Source organism: Typopeltis vanoorti, chromosome 16, assembly GCF_054136105.1.
Source record: "Typopeltis vanoorti isolate ZY-2024b chromosome 16, IOZ_Tvanoo_1.0, whole genome shotgun sequence".
NCBI classification, from domain to species: Eukaryota; Metazoa; Arthropoda; class Arachnida; order Uropygi; family Thelyphonidae; genus Typopeltis; species Typopeltis vanoorti.
Window position 1 is genome coordinate 99,846,884 of NC_143564.1, and position 22,026 is coordinate 99,868,909.

Sequence of the window (22,026 nt, forward strand, 5' to 3'; positions counted from 1 at the left end):
TCAACCTCTAGAAACATTTGTTCAACAACAGAAGAGAGCAATACGATGAAGGCATTGCTAATAACATTCTTTCGTCAATTTGAACGCTTTGATAAAAGAATCGCACTGCTTACCCTTGAAAAGGCATACTACAACAGACTATTGAAAGAACAGCTGGATAACACTAACAACTTAGCATATATTCAGATAACACAATATCGCCAATATTCGAGAACGTTGTCAAGAAAACTGCTCTAATAGCAGTCGAACCCATTCTTATTTTTGACATGAGAATCACGTTTCGAGTGAAAAGTGATCGGCAAATGTATCATCGTAATTTAAAATTAAGGAAAATTCATATGTAGGTGGAAGGAATTATCATCCCATAAAACATGTAAAACCGAGTGATAACGCACTCAATTAACAGACAACAAATATACTACCTCATAACCTTAGTTGCGTCGGACACAATCCCAGTCACATTCATAGCCGAAGAAAACCTACTATTAACTGCAAAAATATAAAAGAAAAGAATTCTTTTATATTTTAAAGGTAATTAAGTTATCGCAGTTCAATAATTCAGCCATCGTGTTATGAAAAAGTACCCGCCAAAAGAAATTTTAGGGTTTTATTTCTGCGGCAATTTTTAAAACAAAGGTTCCGAGAATCAACTACTAATATGCAATAAACAGGGTAGTTGGTTATCAATAATCTTAGTTCGAGTTTTCGATTTGTTAAGAATTTTAATGAAAAAAAATGCTCGTAAAATCTGTGACGCCAATGTGATTGTATAGTTACAATTATGCGGTGTGTATGTTTAAAACATTAATGCTCATGTCTTGATAGTTTGAATAACTGTATAACTATTCTCGAGGATCGGATAACAATCATAAGCGATCTGTAGGTTGTGCAAGCCTGATAACCCTTTAGTGACATTTTGACATCTTAAGACTCTGAACGTTCAAGTGGTTTATCCCAGGTCTGTTGGGTGTGGTGCACGGAAACCTGAACGCCATGCTCCAACAATTCTTTATCTGTACTGATGAAATTCTTGACAGAAACACTCTACACTTATCAACACAAAATTTCCTTTCTAGCTTCCCGATTCATAACAGAATTGTTTGAGGAGAGTGATGTGATAAACCTGCGCAATTCTCCATTTTCAATTCCATCGAACAAGGGAGTTTTAGAGGTTATACTTTATAAACCCTAAAACTTTATCCATTTTTCTTAGGATTTATTCTTATACTTTATTAACCAAGAATGGTTAATAAAGTTAATAATTAACGGCTGATCCCCTCCCGTCTCCCCAAAAGGGCACAAAAATCTTTTTAATGTTGCTAAATTGCTGCAGTGATTACGATGGTTATGGCCTACAGCCGAACAATTATATTAATACTTTTTGGACAGTTAACGTTAATAAATTCTTATTTCTTAATTTTTAAAAAAAAGTTCGTTCTGGGCAAAGTTAATTTGCTCAGAACTACTGAGTAAATTGTGGATGAATTGTGTAAATTCTACTTGAAGTGTCAAAAAAAAAAAAAAAAAAAAAAAAAAAAGAAGCCGCCGCAATGGTTTGCATGAAACTTTGATTCGGACAGTGTGCGATGATCTGTGAGTCATTGTACATCTGCTGAAGTGTGCTGTGCGACTCTAGTGAGATGTGTACGATGCCTGGGGATTTCTAAAGCGATGCAACAAAATCGTATAAAAGTCGTTATTCATTCACGTCCTATATGTCGTCCAGAGACAATCCCAGTGTCTCCACACTGCCGATAAATTCCACAAGATTTTAACGTATTTGCTTCACGTATACAGTTTGTCGCATCACATCCCACTAGTTCAGCGACAGTGTTCCGTTCGGAAACATAGATGGTGTGCATGGTCATGATACTCACCCTCAAAAATGTTTTCTACAGTTGTTATTGTTGTCGTACACAGCATTGCTTTGCTTCTATTCTTGTCTTCAAAGTGTGTGGAAGTCCTTTGCTTCTTTCTTATGCTGTGCAAATTCGATCTCTAATGACTTAATCGAACGCTATCAGTGCGTTTTGCTATTTTTGGCGTATTTTCAGAGAGATACCAGATGTTTGTAACTTTGGTGAATAATATTATTTATTATTTTTTCTCATATCCCTTCTCTTCCCCTGATTGATTCTTACGATCGTTCACTATCAACCTTACTATGAATAAACACGTGAAAACTTAAAATTTTTTAATTCAGGAGGTATTATTTGCTACTTTCTCTAATTGGTTCGTAATAGATGAAGAATCTTTGCATCCAAGAATCAATTATTATGATTCCAAAGTAAGAAAGGAAAATGGACTTTTTTTTTTTTCACCAGAAAAATCACTTTTAAGGCATTACCATGTGGTCTTGTTTGTATCTAAAATTCTGTTCACTTTTGTCTATTTGCTTTTGTGTGTGTTTGTTTCTTTTTCTTTGTTTCTTTTTTTGCTCGAAGATGAACCTACATCTGGCGCCAGGTCAATTGCTGCCTAACTTCAGACGTCAACAGTACATAAAATATGACCACCTGCCCTCATAGTTGCTGTTTCCAACTGTCGGATACTGTGAAGATAGTCTGCGGCAGCCTGCAGGAATCGTGGAGCCTACAATAGTCGATACTCATTGCAACTGTGCGTGAAGCTTTCTATTGCCCACCCCTCCCCAACCTTCATTCCTTCCAGGTAGTCGGAAACATTTCGTTATGTTTCGTAGGCCAATTGCACAGCTGCCGTTAATATCGACGAATTGTCCCGAAGGGAAAAAAAAATGCAAAGAAGCGCGTTTCGAAACTTAAGCCAGTGAAGTTTCTAACGAATGGCTGTCGTATTAGACATTGAAATCTTTATGGAGTGCTTGCTTTTATTTGAAGGAGAAGGCTAAATGGCAGAACGATCGTTATCAGCATATGTGCTTCGTATAAGCGTAACTATTACGACAGGATTCCCAATAAAAGAAAAACTGAAAACCTCAACATTCACTACATAATATCGTAATATCTCCCACATTCTCAGGAGTTATAACCATCCAGCCATCAGATGGCTGCTCATCTATTCTTAACAGTCGCATGGAAAATGCATCTTTCTATATTGTGTTCATCCTTTAAGGTTTTTGGAGCTTAATCGCATAGTTTCTACAGAAGACGCAATCACGAGAAATATTTAAAGATCATTGAAAATTGTATTTCAGGTGTTTTTATTTTTATATTCGGAATGGATTTATTCTTACATACATCTGATTTATTCTTACATAAATTTAACTCTATATTATATTTTAATTCAGGAATAGTTACTCGTTCACGACGTTTTTTCTCTGGTATTTGTGATTTATTCATTGGAAATAAGAAATCTGGTTCGTGTGTTGCAATTCTTAAAAGACGATGCAGTAACTTCAGTTAATTTTTCAAATACAATAACTGAAATGCTTAACCATTTCGTTTAATAGATGTTGACCGCCCAAGTTAGGGACTACTGAATATTATGCGATGCCATTCTGGGTCTATTGCACACTTACAGTTGTGAATATATTATTATGAGATTATATTGTCATTGCTACAAACGAGGAACGTGATATCCCGCTTTACCTGCTATTTGATTGTTTTTCCTACGCGCATTACATGTTTTTATTTATTTCTTTATGATAATCCCACATACAAAAGTCAGCAACTTAAACACATTTAGTACCATGACTGGGGTTTGATAATCCGAGAATCCTCCTCTGGGAACAAAAGTCTTTTGCAAACCAATTTTGGCTTCCATTGAACAGGATGATGTGCACTCAGACCGAATCATCTAAGATTCTTGTTTCATTTCACTGATCGACCTGTGCATCAGAATTGTTATAAATAGAAATATTAAGTGAAATGTTTCGAAACAGAACCAAAAATATCTGATTTCCCATTAGACGCTATCAACACAAGATTCATTCAGCATTTAGGAAATGGATGTAATAATAGCATTATTTTTATAGCTTAGGCAACAAGACTCCAAAAAAGTAGCAAGATATCAAGTTGAATAGCTAAATCATAGACTGGTGTACTAAGACTCAGAAACATCGATCGATCTTTCTGATCTTATCCTCTCAGAAACATCTGCAACAGTATCTTCCGTGTACAGTCACTGCTAGATGTTTACTGAAATCAGTTTATTTAAATTGGAAATATCGCATGCCACTATCTGGTTGAGTTCTCATTTAATCATATTCTAGTCGGTTCTTTGCCTAAAATCGCTATTCAAAGAGAAAATTAAATATCTGTACCGCACTTGTGTATAACACGCATGAATCGCTAGAAAATGTTTTGGTGGATTTATTTCGTAGAAGAGTTCTACGAAATAAATCTGTTCTCAATTTTGACCTTCTTTCCCCAATACTTCTAATGAACATCATCTCGGTTCAGCATTTCACAGCTCACCTCTTATACACATGTATTTACTTTTTTTTGTTTTTCTCTGAGCCATTCGGGATTAGTCTATTTCTAAACTTGACATCCTAAACACTCTCTCTCTTCATGTTATTCTAAATATAGTTTGTCAAACAGCTTGTAGCCCAAAACGATCACCTGATTTTTTTTTTTTTTAAGACAGTTTCTTTTATAGACTGACTTTATTGAAAGTATTGGGATAGGACTAGTTTTAATGGATGGTTGTGGTACATTTTTCCCATTGTACTAGAAATAAATTTGGTTTTCTTCTTCGAGCAATTATTCATTGTGAATTTCATTGTGAATACAGTAGTATCTCGCTAATCCGAACTAATAAGAATCGTGATCGTTCGTATTAGCGAATTTTCCCCCAAGAGAGAACAATAACTAGCGTTTAAAAGAAAAATAATCAGATTCTAATGGTTCATCAATTTAATTCTGTAAATAAATGAAGCAACCGATAGAAAAAAAGCTTCTGTACTGCAATGTAAAACTTAAAAAAATAATGCAAGTTTATTTTAGTAAAAAATTTAGTTTGTATGTTCCTGTATTGTTGAGGATTCTGATTTAATAAAATTGCATACTTGAGTACATAACTTAATTTGCGTAAAAAATATCACTTTCTTCTACACAACACAAAGTTTCACAAAATAACACAATTTCTTTGTAAAAAAGTCACTGATTTTCTTTTGCTTCTTGGAAGCTAAACTTTTTTTCGAATGCTTCTTCTCGGAGCTGCATTAGCAATAAAATTTTGTGGAATGGCGTATCGTTCTGTGTAGCCCATTCTATCACATATTAAAACTGTCAACTGCCTCTGCATGTTTTACCTTTTTTTTTTTCTTCGAGTTCTTTATCATCTTCTAATTCATTCTGTATCGTCATATTTATAATTTCAGCATCTGATTTGATTTCGAATTCACTTTCGGTTCTACCTGTAATCCATTCCTTAACATCTGCTTGTGAATATCAACATCTGGATTTATATTTTTAAACAAATTATGCACGTTTTGAATTTCCTTTTTTGTGTATCACCGTAGTTATCTCTTGGTAAATTCTAGAACGCCACAGTTTTTTCCATGACGCTCGAATTGCTTCAGGTTCGAGGCTTCCCAAGCAGCAGCAACTGAGAATGCTACATCCTTCAAATTTATATTTTTTATTGATGTGGTAACGTTATCATTTTGGGAAATTACATTTAAAAACAGGTCTTTACGATCTTTTAATTTAATGGATTGTATTATGGTCTGATCCATTGGTTGAAACAATGGAATACAGTTTGGAGGCAAAATACACAAAATAATAATAATAACGTAATAAATAAAACTTTTTTTTTTCTTTCAAACTTCAGTTCCGATTACTGGAGGATTCGGACTAAAGAGGTTCGGATTAGCGAGATACCACTGTATCTGTGAATAATCATTGTGATTATTCACAAATATTTAAAATGAAAGCCTATTGATTGGTTGTAAGTCAAAGAGCGTGCGTATTACTTTTTATACTGTGCTGTTTTCCAAATACGATTTCTACCCGCGAGTCACTCTTTCAGGAGAAAGAGAGATAAAACATTATTTCTATTCAGAATTTCTTGAAATTTAATGTATGTGGTGATATGTTTTCATTTGCGTATGATTTACATTTCTTATACACCTGTGGTGTTATTGAGATATATATATATATCATCTAAATAAAATAATGGTTTGCACTGAAGTTTTCATCGACTTTTTTTAAAAATCCCATTAATTTAAAAAGGAATCCTAGAATTAATAAGAAAAATGATTGAATTTATATTTTATTTTCCTCCGGAGGACTATATTAACTCTGCAGTCTTAATAATATGGAATTTTACGTACTCGAACTAAAGTTCATTTCTCTCTCCCTCTCCCCAAAAAGAGTACTTTAATTGAATCGTTTTCCATTAATTCTAAGAAATCATATCAGTTCTGTAGAACTTCTCATGTGTGACATACTGGAATGTATTAAATAATCTGTTACGAATGCTCTGAGTTACTTTTGACACATTGCCATTACTCAGTGGTATTTCCAGAGTAACGATTTTACATTACTGAGCACGTACATATTTGAACAGAAGGAAGGACGAAAAAGGAGCTTATTTGCGTGCTGAAAATGACTTCCGAGCCGCCACTTTAGATGCCTGTCTTTCACTTGTCATCACACGGAATATTCATTTCTACACCGTTTCCTGCTTTTGCAGCATGAAAACTTGTAAGAAAAGTGAATACATGGAAATCGATCTCAAGATTTCTATTTTCTCTGTTGACCAAAAATCTTACTCTCTGCAAGCCAAACAAGTGCGACATATCACACGGTGAGAGGCGCAGTGGTTCGTCATTGATTTTGTCATTGCAGCATTGATTACTACGACTTCATGTCGACTCGTCTTTACTAAGTGACGACCTAAGTAGAGCGGGACTTCTTCACTGAATATTATAATTCAGCTATGTGTGCGGCAATCATTTACCTCATTATTGTAGCTAAATTTGTCTTTGATTCTTCCCCACCCCCAAAGGGAAAAGTCTTCTCTCGTTATACTGCGATTGCCTTCATAGTTAGCTTTCTGACGTCATCTTATTTCTGTGGCGTTCTGTTGAGAAATAAAACGCTGCTGTCGGCAACTCAACATGTGAGGTTATCTAAATTTAGCACACACTTTCTCATTCCTAATGGTGTGTGTTTGGTTAACATTATTTAAGTAAATGATTGAAGTCATTTAAAGTGCAAAAGAAAATGCCGAAGATTTCTGTTTGTAGCTATAAATGGACTTTCATTTCATTTAAAGATTATTAAAGGAAAAGAGTTTATGTCTGCAATTAATCGTTGTTTAACTCGAAGCTTGAAAACAACAATTACAAAGATATATGTTGGGTAATCAGAAACATCATATTTATTAAATGAAGTATCAGAATATCGACTGCTCTTTTAACTGCGTAATATTCTTTAAACGTATGTAAAAGTTATGTTCATCTTGTTAGAACAGTGCAAGCTCCTTCCCTTTTGCTTGAATGTATTTTCAGTACAGAACGCTGCAACAAAACACATGAAAACCAGAAGCGTACATACAGCAGATCGTGCTTTACTTGAGTAATATTTGACATGTTTTGCTTATAAATTTTATTTCTCCCATTCATTACACAACTCAAGAAATATGAAATTAAAAACATACCATCGACAGGATGGCTCAGCTTAGCCCACTGCTAGCCATACTATAGATCTGCTGGACAAAGTTAAAATGTTGATTAATCTTTCATGGATTTGGACCCCCCCCCCCCCCAAGTTGCTCAGATTTTACATCATATTTCTTCTAGGGAGCTACAAGGGAATGAATGGTCTATGAAAGATTCATATAAGTAGAGGAATTGAAAACTCAGGTACTAATGGCTGCTTCCAATTCATTATTAATGCATACATAGGATCAATACGAGCTTGTATTGAAGATTATTTATTACCGTTTAGAATGCATCGAAGTTTTAATTTTAACCATAATCATTACTGATATATCAGTAAAGGTTTTTTAATGCTTATTTCTTTTTTCTTTTTTCAAGTCATGTTATACGTGCAATATATTATTGTAGCAAGTTCTAAAAGTTCCATTTTTGTTCCACAGGTCCGCCTGCAAGACCGCAGCTTAACCTTAATCTTAATCTGAACGCAGCAAATTCTCCAAAACGTGCCCGTCAAAATTTAACTCTGAATTTCGGTTGCTCAGCTCTCAGTGTTGTCGGCGAAAAGGTGGACCTTACGATACCCCTGGAGAAGCAAGGGTCAGTTTTCTTATAATTTTTCCTAATAGCTCTTTTATTTATTTGTGTGTGATAATCATGAATCATACAATAATACTACATTATCTGTGTTTACATGAGATTCTCTAGATTTTATTTCTTTAAAATATAAGAATAACTAATCGTTAATCTAAGGGTAGAAAATTATTTTGGTAATAGAAAATTTTCAATGAGATTTATATCAGTACAATTTTTTTTTATTATTTATTTATTCTTCTGTTATTCTGAATCAGACCAGGAAAAAAAAGTAATAAGGTTTTATTGGTAGTTAAGGTTGTCATGTGCTCATTAATTTCGCCCGTCTATAAGAACATAGTGGGCATTTAGCCAATATAGTAGGACATAGGCGCATTTCAGTTTTCCTTGTATTTATCCATCTCTCTCTCTCCCTGGAATATTGTTTATTTTTGTCCTCTGCTTACAGTATTTCTAATACAAGCAAGTAGCTGTTGGAAATATACGTAGGGACTGATAAGTTATTTTACTTCTCCCCGATTGGTTGCCACTAGAACATTATTTTTCCGTGGTCTGCTAGAACATTATCTGCTGCTTTTATGGAATCAGGAAGAAAATTAAATTTCCGAAGAGGTTATTAAGTGCGCCTGGTGGAATTGGATCACTAAATAAATAATAAATGGAAAGAATTGGGGTTATTTGAAATCTAGAGGATATTCATTTCCTAGTTCCTTCTCCAAATATCCTCGCAGTCATCATAAAAAAAAAACAGAGAATGTGAAATTGCATTGCTTTACGCAGTTATTGATTCAACTGTTTGCTCAGTACAGTTCAAAAGAACTTCTCCAAATAGCATTTGAGAGGTATTGTAATTCTTCAGAATCCAGAACCCGAAAATATCTTTTTTTTTTTTTTTTTTCATTTCAAAAGGCAGAGTCAACATTTGGGCCATTCCCAAGCTATCATTGATAAATAGCAAATGCCCTATTTTTCATGATATTTTAAACCATGAGCATAGACAGGATTGTTCTTATATGTATAATCTTACACTTCCTGATTAGTAAGTATGCCCATAGCTTTTAATTAATCATATATTTTTTTTTTAACTTGAAAAATCATTTTCTTCTAGTATAATACTGCTTTGTACATTAAAGTTAGATAACATGTCGCTTAAATAATCTTTGAATTTCTTCTTGAATTTTTCAAATTCTAAAAAATAATTTCCATCTTCCCTGGAGCTTGAATTGTGCAGTTACTTTACTAATACTGACAATGTTTGAATTCTGTCTAGAATCCTTTTAAGAATTCTTCAGGTGAAGTTGAGTAACTGTTCTCATACGAAGATGATGAAATGTTTTTTTTTTTATTATTATTATTTATATGAAGCTGACATACTTGTCTGTGATGACAGGCCATTGAATAAGGTTCATCTTATTCTTATTCTTAACACTTCAGCAGGAATGGTGAGGTAAATGCAGTAGATAATACCCTCCTAAGAACAAGTCGATAATAATAAAAAAAAAAATACATCCGAAATTTAAAGATATATTTTACCCTGATATTTTACATGCAAGTAAACAAATTTTCCCAAAAGTGGCAAATCGGATATGTTTGCATATCACTCAATGCTATTGATAACTATCACATAAGTTAATACTTGTCAAAACAGCTTAAAGGCAAATGTAAATACACGATCATTATCTGTTCACTGAAACAGTTACGATACACAGAAAGTGAAGTGCTGATATTTCTTGCCGGAAATAACAAAGCAGCCAGTTTGAAGTACTATTTTTAGTTGACTACCTTCACCCGAATTCTCAGTTACTGTAATCGGAAAATGAAGTAATGCGTATTTAATTACTGTTTCAATTCATTCTACATTCAGCAATCTTTTTTTTTTTTTTTTTTTTTTTTTTTTAACAGTAAAAATTCAGATCTCTGAAATTTTATTTACATGAAGCTAGATAAGTGTACTTTTCAACTAGCCGATATCTCCATAATCGATACTCATGAACACCAAGCTTTTGTCACAAATAACTTTGGTAGATAAATTTAAAGTTATTAGTGTTCCATCTCATTCAGTATCCTTTCAAGTCATTTTATCAGTCGACATACTGATTATGAAGGTTTATAAATGACTTTTTTTTTGTCTCGTGTATTATAAAAATGTATAAATAATCATTGGAAAATAATAAATAACAGACACACGCATGCTCAGCTGATTTTGAATCTCAGCAGAATATTAAGCTTAAGCATAGCTGTCTGGCACTTTTTGTTAAATTGGTTAGTTTTGAGAAATGGGCGTTTTCAAGTTACAGAAAAATACAGTTGAGGACTTCTTTCCGCGACGATATCAACTGTATTTAGGAAAAAAAAATTGAAAATGAATTCTTGGTACACTGTCTACCCTAAAACCAGGTGAATTTGAGTTAACTATTCTCATAAGAAGGTGATGGAATGGTTTTTCATTTATATGAGGACGAGATACTTGGCCGTGACTGGCAAATCTGTCTGCTGGCGATATGTAGACGATGTTTTTATCGTTTGGAATGAATCACACTCTTACGAACCTAGAAAACTTTGTGTGCGTCCCAAATAATCACCTAAGATTAAGTTTATGCTGGAGATAACAAATTTAACAAATAATAATAATAATGGAGACATAGAATTAGATGTCCACCGAAAACCAGCTCACGCTAGGCAGTATCTATACTCGTACATTCGTATGCCAGAAGATATATAATCTCGTACATTCCATCTGATTTCACCGTCCTTAGCAAGAGTTAGATATCATCACAACCGTAGAGAACCAGGCTTTAAGGATTATTAAGAACAATGGGAGGAAAAATGAAAGAACTTAGCTTTTATTCTACCAGTTTCTTCTGAATGACTGTTCAAGAAGGTTACTTAAACAAACTGTCATTCTCCGATAAATCGGCGCGTGCATCTTCGGTATTTACAAGGACACCATTTCTCTACTTTACATAGGTGGAACATCAAAACAGACGGCAAATCCTTTTTTTTTTTTTTTTTGTAAGAACAATTAACATCCGAACTCCCTTTAAACAAGCCCACAAAACTTTCGCTTAAAGAAAACATTCCATTTGTAAAGTACTCGGCATTATATAGGATTCTCATGTTCTTGTGGCAAGTTTTCCACCGGTCAGGCAGGAAGAAGTTTCGAATTCCATCAGAAAGAGCCCGTAAGTAGGCGACATGGAACATAAAAGAAAACAATGGTCTTGCTGCACACGCCTTCTACGAATATCATGGTATGGATTGGCTTTCTTCTGCTTCCAGGCCATATTTGAAGACAACATTTTTTCTTTTCTTTTTTTCTTTTTTGCTCAATGTTTAAGGAGTTTTCTGAAGTGATGCGTTCAAACCGCACGTCGAATAGAAACCAACGCATTATACTTCGTGAATTCTGGAAATCTCTTATTCGTTGTGTAATACAGAATCTGTTATGCCAATAACTACCTACAGACGACGCAACAATACGCAGACCGTGAAAGTCTATCTTGACATGCGTCGATTAGCTCTTATGTTATCAGTCGTTTTCATTGAAATAATAAACGGTTGGTATTCAGATCTTTTCGTATGTTCTCTACTGTTCTTCCCGACGATGCTGTCAACTAAATAAAAGAAACGCCAAAATTCATCTAATTAAATCTACGAGCCTTGTTCCTATTATTTATTTTTTATGATACTTTGTGTTTTAAATTATGTATGGCTGATTCCATTATAGTGCCTTTTAATAAAAACAAGCCGTATCAAGAAAAAACTTGAACTTTACTTCTAGGAAAACTAGCATGAAAATTCGCAGTTGCACGTGGTGATACAATGTTATAGTCTTGGCTGCCTCTGCGGATAAGTGATGACTCAACAGTTAAGTTAGAAGAGTGAGATGTATAATGTTTATAATATAAATATTTGTCTCAATGTAATAAGAAAACGTTTTCGAAATGATATGTTTGATTATTATTCGCAGTATCCACAATCTGTATTACGCTAGGTAAGAGAGATATGAGAAAAGATTTATTAGCCATAGAGAAAATAACATTGCACAGTTAATTCCTAAGTAAAGTAAATAGTTTTGATATATTGCTTATGTCTCGACATTCACGGTTGGTCCTAGAGTCAACAACTGAAATCATGAATCCCGTTATGACATTGATGACCACTCAGTATTATTAATTATTTCTTTTGCCATAGGGGCGCCAGTGATCCATCAAAGGCAGTTATGAACTCTCTCGCGCGCCTCTTATCATATTATCTCAATCCTCCGTATATGCTCTCGCTAGTGCAGCTACGACCATCCACATTCGACTTTCCTAATAACCACACTGCTTACCACTATTGCTGTTGTATGGATGTTCATCCATGTGAGTGCTCGGAGCGATTACGTCTGCAAGGGCGAAAGCTGTGGAGAGGATTTGGGAAGGGGGGGGGGGGGGGATCATCGAAAAGGAAACACTTTAAGAAGATAAAGGAAATGAATAAACTTAAAGGCTAGAATTTTAATTTGTTTCTGTTCCTTATTTATTACTTTTTTTTTAAGTATCAGCAAACCATTTTAAACTCGCTGGAATCTAATGGATCTACAATATTAACACTTATTTACTTGTTTAGTTCGTGCTAATGCAGTTATGTTTGCCTGTTTGAACAACTAAAGACAGATTTCCGTAAAAATTTACTTCTGTATTTTGTTTGTTTCATATTATGTTCGTAATTCATTGTTTTTACATTATTATCATTATTATTGCGAGGCTTGAAAGTAAAAGTGCTATACATATTTTAATTCTTTCCAGTTGAATCATATCAGGGTAATAGCTTTCCTTTAAGTACATCAGCTCGGTGTATGTAGGGCGTAGTTCTTGTCTGTCTTAATGCGTAGAGTACAAAGAATAGCATCAGGTTTGTACACGAGATACAGTTATGAAGATCGTAGTAACCACGAAATGAAGAATGCTTATGTGAGTGGCACAGTGGGTAGTGAACATTTCGTTGTTTTCATGCATTTTGAATGATGCATGACCACCGCCACTGATGTAAGAAACGTAAAATTGCTCTTCGAAAAGATAAGCAAAAGAAAATACGAAACGAGCATTCAGGCCTTTGTTTTAGTAGTGATGACTTCATATCCGAAACTTCAGCTACACCAAACCTTTAGCTGACACAGATTCATGTGCTTTAAGCACAACATAGATGCCCATCAGAACATAAAACATTCATCTCTGGTTTTCATATTAGACATTTTTGAGTAATGTGCGGTACTCTGCTACATCAAAATCTCTTGATTCTTGCTTATATTAAACACGTCTATCCAAAATGATCCTGCAATATCTAAGGAAAGCCATAAGAAACAAACAAAAGATAAAAAAGGATAGACTTTATTTATTTTTTCATATCTTATGGACCGTAAAGAAATCTAATCAGAAATCTTTATAGATAGTAAACCCACCAGAAGAGCTAGTTACGAAACACAATTGTCCTTGGTATATGTTTTAGTTACTAAGGAAGTTACTTGTCTGTTTATGAAATATTGAATCAAATTCACGTGCGATGTTTGTTGATGTTTAAAAAACTACGAGGCACCGAGTTTAGAGATGAAGTCAGGTATCGACATACATGGATTAAAATAACTACAGATTATTTTAAATTATTAATTAATAAAATAATTAAACTTTATTACATTTGCAATGGATTAGTTAATGTTTATTACATTTTAATTGCAACAAATCTCTACTTTTCTTTGAATCAATGTAGTGAATTTTATTCACTGACTTATAGATTAGCCCGATAAGTATAACATGTGCCAAAATAAAATCAAACAAAAGCAATACCGATAATAATAATTTAGTGGTAATTATTATAGTAATAAGTAAATAATAATAACTTAGCATCTTACATTAAATAGAACACTTAATCGCTACATAACGGGCCATATTCGTACACTAACATGATCAATGTGAAATGATCATGTTAGTGTACGATTATCAAATATCGTTCTTTATTTCTTAATGAATATAGCTAGTATTTTGCTGGTGATATTGAATACAAAAAAAGTCATTTTAGTATCGAATTGCTTAATACGTTTAGAAATAGAAAATGTATCTGTTGTTCAACGGGTGTCGCAAAAAGAAAAGGAAAAAAGGTAGATTTTATTCTTTCGTTTGCAATCGGATGCTGTTTTTTAAATCAGCATTTTTCGTTTATTACAGAAATGCTTCTGTAGCACGCTGACAATATGATTAAATTTTCACACAATTAAAAAAAAAAAATAGAGCGATTTGGAGATATGACATTTTAGGCGTTGAATATGAAATATTAGTCATTACCATAGTGATAAGGTCGACCACTACATAAGTGAAATAGCAATATCAATTTAGCAGGCTCTTGGCAGAATTTTCTATATATAAAAAAAAAAAATAAAATAAAAACTAATGGAGAGATAAGGATGGTAAACACGTGAAAAGAATGCTTACAATTTTCCAACTCTTGTTTCGCCAGCGGGCAGAAAAGTGACTGCTTGAAACTTCTAAATCACACATGCACATGTCCAGAGATATGTATGCGATGTAATACAGAGGTTTTCTGATTTGCGAATCGTTAGTTCCGTGGAGTGCTATAAAAATGACTTCGGGCGCCCGATTTTGCTTACTCAAACAATACAGCAGAGCACAGAATTGCATTTTTTTACAAATCCCCCTAGCGTTTTTGCATTAAATTGCAAAAAATAAAACTAAAAACCATTAAAAATATGCATCCCAACGACATAGTTCGTCTCAACATAATTCGTGACTCTGCTACGTGTTTTCTGTATATTTTTGCTGCGCACACCTGCATTCACTTATTTTTATATCTGTACGAAAGGCGTCCTAACTTTTTTATAAATGTGACTCTGGTTTCTGAACCATAAAATGATGTTTAAGGGTCCCAATAATACTTAAAGTAATAGTATAATTATTTAATCAAAAGTAACAAGATTTGGAGAAACGAAATATACACTTGCAATTTGTAAGACAGTGGGTTTAGTTATCTGTGGACGATTGCCTGGTTAATATATATTATACGACATCTACTGTTTCCGCTCTCGCCCCATTATTTTGGAGAAAACTAGCCGAAATTCATTCCTGGTCTAACAAAATGTGACAGAATAGTGTCAAAATGCAGCATTTATCAACGATTTACTTGTACAATAGCAAAACAACTTAACAAATAAAAAAAAAAAAAGAAAACGTTGGCTATGATTAGCCACTACACATCATTATATTCATTGAATATTTTCAATGAATGCTGTTGATACAGGATATTATGTTGCAAATATCTATGCAAAATGTTCATTAAAATGTTGATATATTAGCAACTTTGAAAGTTACTGAAAAAAAAAAAAAAATTCCAGTGAAGTAAATAAATAAATTCCGTGTGATGATACTGCGTTCCCCCTTTTTACGGTACCATCTAGTCTCCCCAAATTTTATCCGGCCTCCGGAACAGGCTAACAAATCAGACTTATGGCTGGGTCAATATTTCTGACTGTAATCCGTGTATCCTCAGACCGGTTTGCGGGATGAAAAACATCAGATAAACTGGCGGAAAAAAACCTGCTGTCCACGCCCAAGACCGGCTAAGGAAGATCCTTAAGCTCCTCACGTCGTTGACGGGAATCGAACCCAGGACATTCCTTCTCCAGGCATATGGTTGCGAAGCGCAAAGCCACTAGGCTAACCGCGCGGACTCCAGTGAAGTGATAAATAAATATTGAGAAATAGAATACAGTAAGAGAGCATCTTTGTATACTTAATAACGTAATATTTATATTAAAATTAAAAATGTTTAATTGACTTTAAAAAAGACCTACGATCTAAAATTACTTTGCTTGCATGTACTGTTGGAAGCAGTTAATACAATACTGGTTTCGCCTTCAAGCTGAGTTGTGTGTAATTTGATTACTTGCTCAATAACTTGTGATTATTGGTTTCTTTCTTTTTTATATATATTTCTTTTTAACTTTCTTTAGCATATCCAGTATCTGCCTTTTATGTAAAAGCACTACATTGCATTAAATTTATTTTGACGTGTATTATCGAGAATGCGCTTCTAGCTTACTCTACATTTCTGCGTGTTTCATTCTGGACATTCCATTAACGCAGATGTTTTGATAAAGGACCCGAAGTGCGTTTCATTCGTGCCCAGTATTAAGGAGATGTCATTGCGTATAAGAGATAATCGTGCCAAACTTGTGAGTGCTGTTTCATAACAGCGACCACGCCAAGTCCACTTACGTGCTCAGAGCGCATCGAGGAAGGGGATACATCGTATTTATATGTACGTGGATTCCTTTCACGTGGCAATGAACAGGTGAGGTATAGGGTCACGATCACTGAATTAGGCCCCGGAGAGCAGTTGTGGAAAGCAGTTACTTCCGTCTGCCGTGACCACAACCCTTTCATTGTTCTCTTATCCCATTGGAGATGGACATTTACTGTTATTAAACATTTAGAGTTAGGAACGTCTCTCTCTAGTTTAAATGGAGGGATTTGGAACCGTGTTGCCATTTACAGATGGCTTTACGCGAAGATAGCGAACTTTAATTTGGCATTTTCCCACGCTCGTAATGCAGTCGTTATTTGTTGAAATTGGACTCGTTTTAAACAAATGAGATACTTTAGGACACCCCGTTCTAAAGCCTATCGCGTGTCTTACCACATTTAATAAAGATGCGCTCACTGTGTATAAGGTTTCGGCTCTTTCTTACTAACGATGATGGGTCTTTAGATATCATCTGCAGTTTGTTTGCGATTATTTCGGCTTATTTAAAGCTTATTCCCAAAATGGGAGAATCAGCGAATTGTTCATCCATTAAGAACTCTCGTCTCCTTCTCCGCCTCCTCTAATAAAATGAGCTTTACCTTGTGTTCATTCGTCGTTTTAATGAATATGGTATCCATGATTTACTTACTCTGGATTGGTCATGATAAGACAGCAGATATTTCAGCAGTAAAAAATAATTCTTGGACAGCAGCTACCGGCATTTGACATACACCATGTACATTAGGGCATTGGTAGTTCCGCTTTTTTGTAAACTTTCCATAACAAAGATTAACAACAACAGCCTGTGAGCTGCATTCATTGCAGTAAGTTGATTCATGCAGTTCCATAATGATGGTAGGCCAGAGTTTCCGGAATCTTCCCTTGAAAGTCTGGCGCTTGCATATTTACTCCACGGAGTCCAGACAGTTGACCGAGGAGTAATGCTGGAGGGTATCGTGTGCTGGATGTATTCCTTCAAAATCGTAGTATTCTGGACATAGTAAAATCCTTTGACTAACGTTGCTTTCATCAGATCAGTTAGATTAATAGAAAAACCTCTGCCGGCCTGGTTGACCGAGTGGTTAGCATATCCGCTCTCCAGCCAAATTGCTGCGGGTTCGAATCTCGCGTTGGATATGGATTTTTTTTTTGCTTGTCTGTGGAAATACTAGTGGTGGTGGTAGGCGGTAGATGGCGTTGGTGTAGTTGCGGTTAGCTGTAGTTAGTGAAAAGTTGTAGAGTAGGTTTCCTCCCTCGATGAGTCTTTGGACTCCCTTGAGGTGTTACGTAATAATAATTAATTGCTCTACTAACAGTTGCTAAAAACCGAGCCTGTTTAAATTCTGAGAGAGTATTTTCAGTGAACCAACTGCAGTGTTTTGGCTGTTTCCAAGAAATTGTTTATACTTTCCTAGAGAAAGCTGTAAAACGTGATCATAAATATTCATGTATACCCGAAAATAAAGCATGGTTTTCCATTGATGCATAGATCGTAACCAGTCAGTGCAAAGTCTGTATGCATTCTTAAGAAGAGAAAAATAAATAAATAAATGAAAGAAAAAAAAAACAGTGAAGATTAACAGGCATTCAATTTTGGTGTTTCTGAAAACTAAATCGACAACATTTTCTGAAAGTAAATAGGGATAAAGTAATATTAGTAATTTAAATTATTATCAATAACATGTCTTCTACATAAAAGGATTTTATGAAGAAGATTTTTTTTTGCGTGTTGAATTTATTAACTGAAAATCGCATAATAAATTGACAGAAATCAACACAGAAATGCCTTTTCATAATTTCGTAACCTTTTTTTAAAACGATCATAAAATATCGAGGTCTTTAACCTTTGTTAGCGGGAAAATGGCAGTGTTTGGTTCCGTACGCTACCGTAATAAGAGAAAGAAATTAGATGCTGCTACTTTTTTTTTTTTTTTTCCGCAGGAAAGATAGGACAGCGTCTCTCAGGAACCCGCAGGATTAGATCACCTAATCCTGGTCTCCTGCCGACAGTGTTTTGCCAGACAGGGCTAGTCAATCTCATCTACGAAACCCGGAGAGAACTGGGCCACATTTTGTGGAGTCTTTCATTCTACCTTATCCTAGTTTTTGCTTCCGGAAAATAGATAGAAAAGCAGCAATCAAGGATTTTTTTTTTCTTTTTTTCGCAGCGAAATGTTGAAAGGTTTTCCTACTCGACTTAATAATACTCTACTCTGTTCTTCTGATATTCAGAGTTTTAATGTCTCCGTGGATGAAAAGAAAAATAATAATCACTACTTCACAGTGCTTTATTTTGAGGAATTTAACGGGATTTTTAGAATTTACAAATTTTTTTCTCCCAGTACCACAATTTATCTGGTTACGTTTGTGAAAATGTCCAAACAAGCTAGTTATTTCTTTATTTAATTACGCTATCGTAATAAACGTTAGATTTTTAGCACGTTTTATTTATATACAATCTTAGTTATAACAGATAATATACTTTCCATCTTACGGCATAAATAGATGAATAAGGCCCAATTTTCTTTTAAAAATGAGCAGCTTGCTAGCATTCTGTTCGAGACGAGATATAGAAATTCAGGAAAAATTAAATTTTAAATTACCGTGTGGTGGTACAACAGCCGTGAGTTCCCTTTACGGGAATCTATGGCACCGCACCATCTCAGTCCCCCAAAATTTTATCTGGGCTCCGGAACCTGCATAGCTGACGAATCAGGCCTATGGCTGGGTCAGTGTTCCCGTGGGCGCACACACATGGTTTGCCTGCTTTGCGGAATGAAAAAACCCCAGATAAACTGCTGGAAAAACCCCGCTGTCCACGCCCAAGACCGGCTAACTTGGCTATGGCTGAGGAAGATCCTTAAGCTCCTCACGTCATCGACGGGAATCGAACCTAGTGTTATAAATGTGTCGTCGTAGGTAATATTTACTTAATACGGCTTAACTCATTTTCTTAACTATCTTTTGAATAATTTGCCCTATCTCAGCAGCGCCTATAATGTGTCTTTCTTTGTCTTACTATTATATACTTCATCCCCTTAGATTATCACGTGCGCGAGTCTGATCTACAAAGGGATTGTCTCAAGGTTAAGCCAACCCCTTGGTAACAAAGCTTCTGAAGTTAACTTCTCGTAAGGTTCTGGGAAAATTTATTTGTTCCGCTGCGCCACCCAGAACCCTTAGATTGGAAAAACTTCTCAGTCAAGAAGTGAACCTTCAGATGTGTACGTGATTAATCTAATTCATTTCTATACTAAGTTATCAATTATCAATACCTTCTATAATCAATCATGTTTGTAGTCGTGGTCTTAATTAACAATTATCTCCCGCTTAGATCCGAATAATTTATGAGTGGTGCATCGCATTCTTAGACACAGGCAACCAAATTAATAAGAGCAAAAGATTTATTTAACATAATGATCATCATACAGAATAAAGAACTTTCAATTATCACTGTACTACTAGATTACAAAGTAAAATTATTCAATATACATCACAAAGTAATTATTACCACAAAAGCATTATGTTCAAAGATTCAAAACTCGCATTCTTAGATTATAAAACCAATAATGACTTTTAGGTGTTAAGCTGTCTGGATTAGACATCTCTACAGCTCTTAAACATAGCTGGCAATCAACACAAGTAGAATTATAATACATAGCACATATTGCTCACCGACTACGATTAAATTATCATAGTTCTGTCTTAATTTTAGATAGAGTCTGAAAACTTTATGAAGGTCAATGACTCTTAAGTTACAATTACCTTCCTCTCACACATTACTTGATTAAATTTTCTATACCGAACTCGATGATTCCTCATGCTTGTCCTTTCGATTCTTGGATTCCTTTCCTTCCAAACATTTTCTTACCTCTATGTTAAGGCTAAAATTCCTGTCAGCTTAGGTCCTCATGGAATCTGCATACCGATCATCTATGCCTAGAATATTCTTAGCGTGAGGCGATTCTGCATCCATAAGGCACGCTACCTGGCCACTATCTTTTCGGTAGTTGCCCGTTGCTTCGAAAATCCTCTATTCGTTCATCGTAGGGCTTGGAATCCGCGATCCCTCTAATCACGATTCGACACCTCCAACTTCTGCCACGAGAGAGAACAGAGACTCCAGACAAAAAGCCTCTTCGGGGGGGGGGGGTTTCCAGCCCTTTTATATCAGCCTCTACCGGGACTCCTTGTAACCCTAAATTTCACCCGACACTTTATTCTTTGCACTCGTAGGTCTTGCCTTTTCGTAGCGTCTTCCCCGAAAATTTAGGTCGCCACGTGCCGTATGCGCGCTGACCGTTTGAGGCACTTACTAATCCAGTGTCTTGCCCACGTACTTTGACCTTATAATCTCAGTTGGTTATATACAATTTACAGAGTAATTCTTTTATATCAATTCTAACAGAAAATATGCATATAACAAATTCATTGTCTAACTTACAATTTAGTAGGTATTTTACACGGGAATATTCACAAGTTTTACACTATTTACACTATCCAGTATTTGTCAGGCTATATGCAACTTATACTAAAATACAAGCATATCATTTTTCAAGGGTTTTAACTTGTCAAATTATGAATGAAACATTCCTTAGTGAATTGTATTCATTCACAATTTAACACTAGGACACTCCTTCCCCAGGCATATGGTTGCGAAGCGCACAGCCACCAGGCTAACCGCCCGGACAATTCAGGATGAAATAATAGAATCGTACTGCAGATGTAATCAAACGAACGAATGGTTAACTGACGCTGTTAAAACAGCAGAGATATGTATAACTGAAATGCTACTTTTCTGTGAAAATCTCAACGACTGGAGAATATTCCACAAATGTTACTTGTTTATTAAGCTTTTTTATGTAAATCCAGTGTGTTAGAATTGATTACGCCTTGCAGTCATTGTGGCGATTTACAAGACTAATAAATAATGTATATTGATTCATACGGTGCTGCATATTTTTGATCTCGTTTTGAATGAATTCGAATTTTTAAGCCATTGCAATGTATTTCTTTCCCCATCCCTTAAGAGACACCTGAGATAGTATTTGGATGCTTTGAATATATATATATATATATATATATATATATATATATATATATATATATATATATATATATTCATGAGCATTGACGGTAGAAGAAACAATAATAAAAGACTGAAGATATTAAGAAAATTGAGAAGCACAGGTTAATTGTATTAGATAATTAAAAATAAAAAAACGTTGTATTGAAATTCCAGTTCTATTTACGTGCCACTGTTTATCGTATGCATGGTAATAGACTCTCGAGAATGCCAGTATTGAACAACAGCAGTATGGCTCTCAGGGATGTTATAGCTCAAATTACTGTTCAAATGTTCAGGATTAAGGACGATCTCCCTGGATTCCACTATCTTTCTTTCATATTCATCCTCGCAACGGAAAATGTTTTCAGATCTATCCCAGGAAACTGAGTGACCTTGAAAATTATCACGAGAAGAGAACATGGCTGGATAAGGCACTAGCATTTGATCTTTCATAGGAGATGTCTCTTATTTATTAGTTTGA

General features: G+C 34.8%; 1 protein-coding gene across 1 annotated transcript in view; it reads left to right on the forward strand.

Moving 5' to 3' along the window:
- Nucleotides 1-22,026, forward strand: part of LOC150098216 (uncharacterized) — a 151,826-nt gene that overhangs the window by 92,314 nt on the left and 37,486 nt on the right. Inside the window, exon 3 of the mRNA XM_090406282.1 lies at nt 8,032-8,188. Within this exon, the coding sequence (XP_090262408.1) occupies nt 8,032-8,188 (157 nt within the window). The remainder of the gene's footprint in view (nt 1-8,031; nt 8,189-22,026) is intronic.